The 9,630-nt window shown below is 35.6% G+C and overlaps 1 protein-coding gene across 1 annotated transcript; it reads left to right on the forward strand.

The window, feature by feature from the left end:
• Positions 1 to 1,011: 1,011 nt before the first annotated feature.
• Positions 1,012 to 2,206, forward strand: LOC132060896 (uncharacterized). The gene is made up of 2 exons (XM_059453795.1): positions 1,012 to 1,159; positions 1,453 to 2,206. The coding sequence occupies exons 1-2, from the start codon at positions 1,067 to 1,069 to the stop codon at positions 2,098 to 2,100; spliced, it is 741 nt and encodes a 246-aa protein (XP_059309778.1). The 5' UTR covers positions 1,012 to 1,066; the 3' UTR covers positions 2,101 to 2,206.
• Positions 2,207 to 9,630: the final 7,424 nt, after the last annotated feature.

Raw genomic sequence — 9,630 nt, forward strand, 5'->3', positions numbered from 1 at the left:
AAAGTAGAAGCTAATAATGAGAATTTCCTATCTACCACTCGGGGGAGACCAAACCGTTTACCTTTTTCTATATGCATTTTAGAAATTTCATGAACTTAAGCATCTCTCGTTAAAGATATATAGAGCCCGTTTGGATTGGTTTATAAGTTACAACATAAAGTAGTTTTTAGCTTTTTTGAAGTGTTTGGTTTTAGTAGAGGCCTTCGTTGTCTTAAAATAAGCTCAAAAAATTAATTGGTAGGTTTGATTTAAGCTTGTCCAAAGCGAGCATAAAATTTGGAAACGGACTTATGAAGTTTTACTTTTTTAAGCTCATCCAAACAGGCTCATACTATAAGCTTCGACGAAAGAGTCCAGCAGATTCCGAAAGTTACGTAGCAAGAAATGCGTAAATTCTTACCGCCATCAGGGAAAAGAAGAAAGAAAGAAAATGTAAATGCGAAAACCTTCATCTTCTTGGTGGACAATTTTCCGGAACGTGAAGAAAATTACAGGAATCTGCAATGGACAATTAATGTTCGGACACAGTAGGTTCAATTAAACTTCTTTGAAACCGTGTACTGTTAGGGGCGGACCTACAAGTCGACATACGGGTTCGGTTGAACTCAGTAATTTTAGTTCAAACCTTATATTTGTATTAAGAAATTCGCCAAATGTGCAACAACATCAACAACATACCAATGTAATTCCACAAGTAGAATCTGGAAATTCGCTAAATATGCATAAACATTAAATTGAGAATTCAGTTACTAACACCTGATGTTGTATTCTAAAGTCTAGAACCCAAATAGTTAAAAATCCTGTCTCCGTCTCTTTATACTATCTTTGCCACAAATTATCGTAGTGATTTCACAAACAAATACCGGCATACTTCCTACCTCAGTGCATAGAAATTTAGCTTCTGAATACTCACCAGTGGTTGAAACATTTCCATGTAACTTGTTAGTAGTTACGACTACTAGACCCATAACTTCATAAATCTCTTATTTAATGCAACTGTCGAGCAAATTTGAGCTAGTAACACGCAAATTTAACATTGTTTTATGATATATCCCGAATTATTCCTATGGCTATGAACACTGAGCTGTCCTCCTCTGAAACCAAAGAAGAAGAAGTGATGCTGGAAATAAAGGGTGATGACAACATTCAAGACAGTGAGGTATGTCTCTCTATCAGTCTCTTTCCTATTTTTAGAAGACTTGGTCTATAGTCTATACTATGCAAAGGGGTTAATACTTTCATGTAAAGTAACAAACTTCACCTACTATTTCAGTACATATACATAAGTTCATTTTTCCTATGACAAATGTCGATTAGAGTTAGCTATATATAATAACAAAAGTCGAATCTAAGATTTAGAATCAATGAGTTCATACGAATGCCATCTTATTAAGTATACACATTTAAATTTTTTCCTTTTTTTGTTTTTTCCGCATATGTAAATAGATCAAGACAAAAACAATAAGTACAGTTGAACTCATAGAGCCCACCTTAGAGTCGCCTAGTGAAGGTGGCACAAGCACTGCAGAAGCCCACGAAAAGTCTGGCAATCTGAAATTGAAAGCATCAGAGGAAAATTCTACAAGATCAATAGGCAGTACTGAAGTTCAAATGATGCTATTGTCGCTATTGTTAGCGGTAACGGTGTTTATTGCAGGAGGGGCATATGCAGCTCTCCTTAATTTTCATGAAGTTTTTTCTAACACGGAGCATGTTAAGACTGTGAACCTTAGCATCTTTGAGATTTTGACATTTCCAAGTGGTACAACAGAAGGCTTTCTTTTCCTTAGTGCAACAACAGCAGCTTTCATGACAAGTATGTCGGTAATTTGGTATGCCTTGTGCCTGATCTGTGGGAGATGGACTTCTTTGGCCACTTTGTCGTTGTTTGTAATAGCGGCAATGTGTCTTGCAATGTTTCTTAGTTTTTTTGCTATGTTGAATAAGCTTGTTCCCCACTTCGTCACAGTAGGTGGAGGCCATGCCAAAGTTCCAGAAGCTTGGATTGTAGTATTCTACAGTATATACATGATGGTTCTTATACCTACGATACTGGCATTTATTGTTCAAAGGGTAATTCATGGACTTTGGTACATGTAAAATAGCGAAGTTTGACATTCTACTCTAGGGTGTAATCTAGGGCTAGCCTCACATCCTGGCCCACTAAAGTGCCATGCGATGATTAGTAGTTGATTTTTGTAAATGTGTACTCCAAAATTCGTCCTAAAAGATTATTCTTCAAGCAATATACAAAATTTAAAAAATAAAGGAAGACTTTCCAAAATGTGTGTTGAAAATAAGCGCTTAGATATTTGTGTACAAATCATCTCATAAAGTTAAATTGTTTAAATAGAAAGAGAATAATTTTTTTGGGACAGACTAAAAAGGAAAGGAGGACAATTTTTTTGGGACAGAGGGAGTATATTTTTTGCTTTTAGACACATTCAACTATTCAAGTATAAATAATACTCCTTCGTCCTTTTTCATATGATATACTTTTTTTTTAAATGTGTTTCAAAAAGCATAAGTATTTTGTGGAAACTATTTGATTTAGTATCTCCATTTATCCTTAATGACATAACTTGCCACTTATTTAAAATGGAAAAAAATGTGAAACTCACTGCCGCTTATTTAGCAAGATATTTTTTTGGTACTTTTTTTGTAAAATATTTGGCTTATGTCACATGTCTTCTTTAAATCCTTAAATTTTATTTCTAGTCAAACATCTAAAATGAGACAGAAGAAGCGAATAAGGATTCAAGCTAAATACGTAGACAATCCCTTAAAGTTGCTATAGTTTTTTATTTTAGACACCTCAAGAGAGGCGGTTTCATATTAAACACCTAACAAATGTCCAAGATGTACCTATAGAACCCTTCATTAGCTTTAACTTTCAACTTGATTCATCGCCTACGTGCCATTTATGCCCAATCATTCCTAAGAACACCCCCCCCCCCAACTCTCATCTTACGACGGTTGTCCAACAAAGATGATAGGTTATATATGGTTATCCAATTACCTATTGCTGCCCCCCATCCTCCCGGTGGGAGTCCTGATCGTGTCTCAGTCACTACTCTACCTTAGGTACTCTTTTAAGATCGTGGAAGGCGGAGGGCATGCACATGAGGCTGAAAAGTCATAGTGCGCGAGCACTAACGAGGTACCATAACAACTTATTATCTTGTTAAGGCTTGTAGCTTGCTTCTATCCTTAATCAATTTTGAGCTGAAACTGTTATGACTACTGTACCTTTCATGAACCGAAAGAACTTACAAAAAAATAAAATAAGAGCATGTAATTTTGTATGCGGTTGATGTGAGAAAGTTGTGACTGCCATGAAGACGTTTAGCATTTAATTTGGAGCCGAAATAACTATAGAAAATGCATTTGTAGTCCAAATATTTTTGGGTCATTCGTACAAATGCCTCTATTTCAGCGTGGTCTTTAATTTTTGCCCCTCAAATTTGTGATCTTTAATTTTGCCCTTCAGTATTTTAGGAGCGGCATAATTTAAATTTCGCAATGCATAATTTACATTTAACTGCATAATTTACGTTTAACTTCTATGCCGGACAAAGCAAAACTTTCAACACTCAACATAATCTGAAAAATGGCATAATCTTATATTTCGCTCGGCATAGTTTATGTTTAACTTCGGCATATGCATCATAACATATACACAAATTATGCCGGACAAGGTAAAATTTTCAACACTCAATATAATCTAAAAAATACTATAAAACTTATGCCGCATAACTTAAATCCTACATACTTTATGCCAAGCGAGGCAAAAGTTCAGTTTTCGAAGATTAAAATGTTGCAAAAATTATGTCTTGCAAAACAATTCTGGATATTTTCATTAAATAAGTAGCATGGACAAAAATTAAAGACCACAAGGGGCGAAGCCTCTGAAAATTTATAGCCCACTATTTTGATCTGAACAGGTGTGAAAGTGCCTGTTCGATGAAGGCTATGACCGTTGGTTCTGATAAGGTTGAAAAGGCCCTCTGTGAGGTAGCCCTTTCCAACATACATATCGTTTTTACTAACAACAACCTTATCAGAAATAAAAATACATTTAAATCCATTCTTGACTAGTAGTGAAGTTGAGACTAAGTTCTTCCGCATTTCTGGAACATAAAGGACATTCTTGAGCGTCACAATTTTTCCAGACGTCATCTTCAAGGCAATGTTGCATGTTCCCTCGATTTTGGCAGTAGCAGAATTGGCCATGAAGATCGTCTCGTTGGGGCCAGCTGCATCATAAGAAGAAAAGAAATCCTTGTTAGAACACACGTGGCGGGTAGCACCCGAGTCTATCCACCACTCTCGCGGGTTACCTACCAAGTTGCATTCTGACAACATGGCACATAAACTGTGTTGGCTTGACCTTTCTTCTTCTCATTATCATTTTTCGAAGCACGACAGTCTGAAGCAATGTGTCCAAATTTGCCGCAATTGTAGCAACTTCTTTTGAATTTCTTTTTGCTTGGAACCTTCTTCCCTCCAGAAGCCCGCTTCCTTTTCTTTGAACTTGTAGGAGCAGTTTCAACGATGTTTGCCCCCATTATTGCTTGTTTGCCATTGGCCTTCTTCTCAGCAGATCTGTTGTCTTCCGCAATTCTAAGCGGGACAATTAGATCTTCTAATGTCATTTCCTTACGTTTGTGCTTTAAGTAATTTTTAAAATCCAAGCAAAAAGAAATTCAAAGGAAGTTGTTACAATTGCGGCAAATTTGGACACATGGCTTCAGATCACGTCGTGCTCCGAAAAATGGTAAGGAAAAGAAGAAAGGTCAAGCCAACATGGCAGAAAAATGGTTTCAGAGCTTTCTGTTTTTCAGAAAGCAAAAATTTTTGAGTTTTTCGTTTCGGTGTATAAAAAATGAAAATTTATAGGCTACTATTTTGATCTGAACAGGTGTGAAAGTGCCTGTTCGGTGAAGGAGATGACTGTTGGTCATCGTTATGTCTGTTGGGAAATAATTCCGTTGGAAAAAAAAATTAATTCCGTTGGAAAAAATAATTCCGCAAATTTAATTAATTAAGTTAAATTCCGCATGAATTAATTAATATCAAGATTGGAAATATTAACTAACGAAAATGGAAATAAAATAAATTTGATCCAAAAAAATTATCAATCAAATCATTTGACCAAATCCGAAGCCGAAGCCAAGCGACGACGATGGCGCTAGGGGTGATCCTCTTCTCAACCCTTTATGAGCTAGAGAATGTGTTGCTTAATATAAGCACACACATAACACTTTCAACCACCAATGTGGGAGAAGTGCTCACTTGAAAGGTTATTTTTCAACCTTTCATTTCCCTCCACTTTTGTTTCCCTTCATTTCCCAATTCATACTTCACCTTTAAAGTCCCTCCCTTAATGCATTTGTGGACTTTAAACTCTAACAAAAATTAAAGACCAAAGGCGTTTGAAGGACGATCCGCGCAAAAAAAAAAAAAAGAAGATATTTCTTAAAGATTCTTTTCCTCCCCCAAATTTGTTTTCTCGGCTCACCCCCAGTAACGGAGCTAGGATTTTCACTAAGGGGATTTAAAAATATAAAAGAGTAAGAAACGAAGAAGCCAAGGGGGTTCAACATCTACTATTTATACATAAAAAATAATTTTAACCTTGTGTATACAGGTAATTTTTCGATTTGGGTGTGCTCGTGTGAACACCATACCACTTGGCTCCGCCCCTGCTCACCCCTACCCATAATTCCACCTTTTCTGCCTGATTTAGTTGAAACGTTTGTGAAGTTTGATATCACATTCATTTTTAATCGTTTTCTGTTTTTTTTTTTTTTTTTTTTTTTTTTTTTTAATTCAACTTCTAATTGCTTCACTGAATCGTGTATATTGTATATCATTTGGGAAAGTTTGAAGTGTGGGCTACTTGAAGCGTATATAAAACAACTCATTGAGTAGAAATGGCATAAAAATCGCATTGAATCATAATTCATTACCTATCGGAAAAGATAAAACAATAAAATAACGTAACAATTAAAACTTATAATTTATACTAGGTGATGCCAAGCCCGTGCTGTCCAACATGGAAAATGAGTTAGTTTAGTAATAAAAATTATCATAATTTAATTCGTTCAAATAGCATTTGTTATCGTCCTGTAAGTTTAAGGACAAATTAACGGATTGAGTGCTAGTTTAATTGGTGGGCTTCTTGTCTTTGATAGATGAAATAAATGGTTCAATTTCCATTAGTAGCATTTTCTCTAATTCCCCACATCTCCTCATGTAATAAAAAGAAAATTTTAAAATCTTAAGAACTCAATGTCCTAAACTATTTGTAATTGTCTCTTACCTCCTAAACTATTTAATGTCCATCACAAATTAAAAAGAAAGCAGGTTACTATAAATTAACATGGTTAAGTCAAATAGAGTTTTTTTTAATAATTAATTTGCACGGAAAAATACTCACATAATTTAAATATGGTAGTAATTCACTACTCCTTCCGCACTAAAATACTTGTCATGTTTCACTTCTCGAGAGTTAATTTAATTAATTTTTGGAACTAAATCAGATTAGATTAATTTATTATTTTAAAATTAAAATTTAGATAATTGAACTACACGGAAAAATACTACAACTTGCAATTCTTCTCATATCACTTTAGTGGGAAAAAGAAAATACATCTTAAAGTGTTAATCAAAAAACCTTTTAAATATTTTGAATTGTCAATTATTGTGACTTATAGTACTTTTTACATTCAAATCACTTTGATGTTGTTCCAGCCATTACGACTAACTATTTTCTTGAAGTTCTGCACCTCACTAACCATTTTTTGACGATCTTCAACAAATTAAGCGTTATTGGATTTTTAGTAGGTGTCCTACCTCCAGTTCTGGTGATTGTTTGAATCAAGTTTCATAATATCCAATGATCCTCATGTGAGAAGTTTGTCAATTTTGGTGTAGCTTTTATAGTTTTATGGAAATAGGGGATTTAGTATACATAACTTAAAATTTTCGTCCCCTTTCTTTTGTTCCATTATATAACCTTGACATAGTGACTCGTTTCCTATGCTTTGTTGCATGATAGCAACGAGAATTGTTAAAATTTAATCGTAGTAATCGCCTTCATTAATTGCTAATCTCTAAGACAATTGTGCACTTGCTAATTGCCATCACCATGATGAGAATGTCAAAGCCGTATAAAAACTCAACAAGCTTAAGGACAGATAGTATTATCTGACCACATAAAATGATTTGCTACAAATTTGTTTCCATTCAATACAACCACAAAATCATCAAATGACAAGTCTGGAAACTCTGATGTGTACAATGGCTATTCTTAAGAAGAGTTTAGACAAAACAGGTTAAAACAGTATGTGGATCCACCCTTTTATAGCACATATACAAGCGAGGATCATGTACACATTAAGCCACACAGAGTACATTTTCTGCAGAACATAAATCCTAATACATTCTTAATTTTCAAATTCGAGAATATACCAAAAAAAAAAGTAAAACATTATTTACACAACTCTCAAATGCTTGGACTATCTATTACTTGTATATTTCAAGCAGCTACATAATAATACTGGGAAATGGCAAAACAGAAGAATGACACGGAACAAAGCAGGCCCATTATGGTCCTCACCTTCCCTTATTCTGCAAATGTGATATACATGAGATCTAAATTTAATAGAGAGAATAATTAAGAAACAACCATGATATCTAAAGTACCCGAGTAGAACAAGTAGCAGAATGAAAAAAGTCTACTGAGCAAAGTCGCACAGTTTTCCAGCAGCTGCTAATAGTAGTAATGGGACGGAAAGGAAGAGTACAAGCCAGGATTCCAGTGGTAATATTTTCATGATCAAGCACATGTAGGAGCCAAACAACATAGATACTGAAATCTGAGGTCATGGTTTCAGTGGAAAACCGCGTAGAATGGTGATAACAATGGCTAACGATACTATGAAACCTGTTGAGTTAAATAATATGAATGATGACGTGATAGTGGAATCTCTTTCCTCTTGAACTATTCGACCTGTATCATACTCATAGATGTAATTAGCCTAGGTAATGAAGCGCGGGAAGCGACAAGCTGCTGTAAACAAAACAGTAGCTAATAGAGTAGCCGCGGGTAATAGAACATATTCTTTCTTCACTTTGAGGGCAGCATTCATGTTTAAACGCGATCTCCCCTTCTCATTCTTTGTTAGATCTTTGAACTTGCCAACTCCAGCCTGCTTAGGGATCTCGTCTCCTCTCGTGTTGCTATAACTAGAAAGAGGTAGATGTCGCAAGCTTTTTAAAGTGTTAACTGAGCATGATTCGAAAGAATTGATGTCCGAAGACTTGGTGACATTTGGATCACCAACAGATGCTAGTAAATTCTGCATTGATACAAATATAAACATCAGTAGCTCTCTAAACTATTCTTCACGTCATATGGAAAAAGAATTTAGCTCAAAACGAAGTTTCAGTAACAACAAAGCTCATGATTGCATATCAACCTTTTGGAAATATATACTAGAATCATGATAGAGATGAAAAGCACCTCTGCGAAATAAAGCATTAAATGATTTCACAGGTAACTAGCCAGCAAGAAAAGAAAAGTTATACTCTACTGCTTTAGAAACAGAGTTTAGGTGTAATTAAGCTGAAATTATCGCCCCAATGTAGAAAGCCTACCACACCAGTGCGAGATTTCATGAACTTTAAAGCTCGCAAAAGAGGCAATTAGCGTCCCTCTCTTCCACATGAATTAAAGATTAAGGGCAAAAAAACCAATCACAAATCATATTTCTCATTTCCCCTACTTCTCACCGAGGTCTAGAGGTCAAAATTAATTATGGCAGCCAGGCAGTTTCATTGGAATAGGAAACAAGAAAACACAACAACTGGGGCTGATCTCAGGTAGGCGCGGTGTATTCGACTGAACTCACTGCTGCAAGAGAGCATGAATGCAGTGGCATCTGGAATTTACTATTTCTAGAGCTATGTTGGTCGGACTCTTCAAAAGTGTCGCCGCACCCGTGTTGGATCCTGCAAAAATATATTACTTTTGAAGGTCCTGCAAAAATATATGACTTTTGAAGGATCCGACAAACACCTGACAGCATTGTAGACAACGGAATTTTATTAAATTTAAATCCGTAGGAAATTCGGATTATATTAAATTCAAGATATATTAGTCCAAATAAATTATGGGCTAATGTAATTGGATTAATTGTTTAAGTCCAATAAATATGGATTTAATTAAAAAGGTCCAAATGCGTTGGGCTAGTCCAGTTAATTGGGCTATAAATGACGAGCTCATTTTGTTAAACCCAAGATGATATCTTTTCCAAGAGGTCCAGCTTGGTGCCACATGTCAAATGACGTGGCACGCCAAGTCAAACGAAGGAGCCAATAGGATCATGCCACGTGTCAAAATGATGCAAAGATGCCTAGTCAAATCAAAGGCCAATGAAGATACGCCACGTGTACAAACGACGTGTTCCGGCCAATCAAATATTGGCATGTCACCAATCGATTGGTCGAAAGAAGCCTGTCCTTATCACAACTCCTCCATCCTACAACTATACATAGGGGTCTCATAATTTAGAAAAGTGACAGAAATTCTAACAAGAAGCTAGGGAGAACTAGTGGATCAAA

This window comes from Lycium ferocissimum, chromosome 6, assembly GCF_029784015.1.
Source record: "Lycium ferocissimum isolate CSIRO_LF1 chromosome 6, AGI_CSIRO_Lferr_CH_V1, whole genome shotgun sequence".
NCBI classification, from domain to species: domain Eukaryota; kingdom Viridiplantae; phylum Streptophyta; class Magnoliopsida; order Solanales; family Solanaceae; genus Lycium; species Lycium ferocissimum.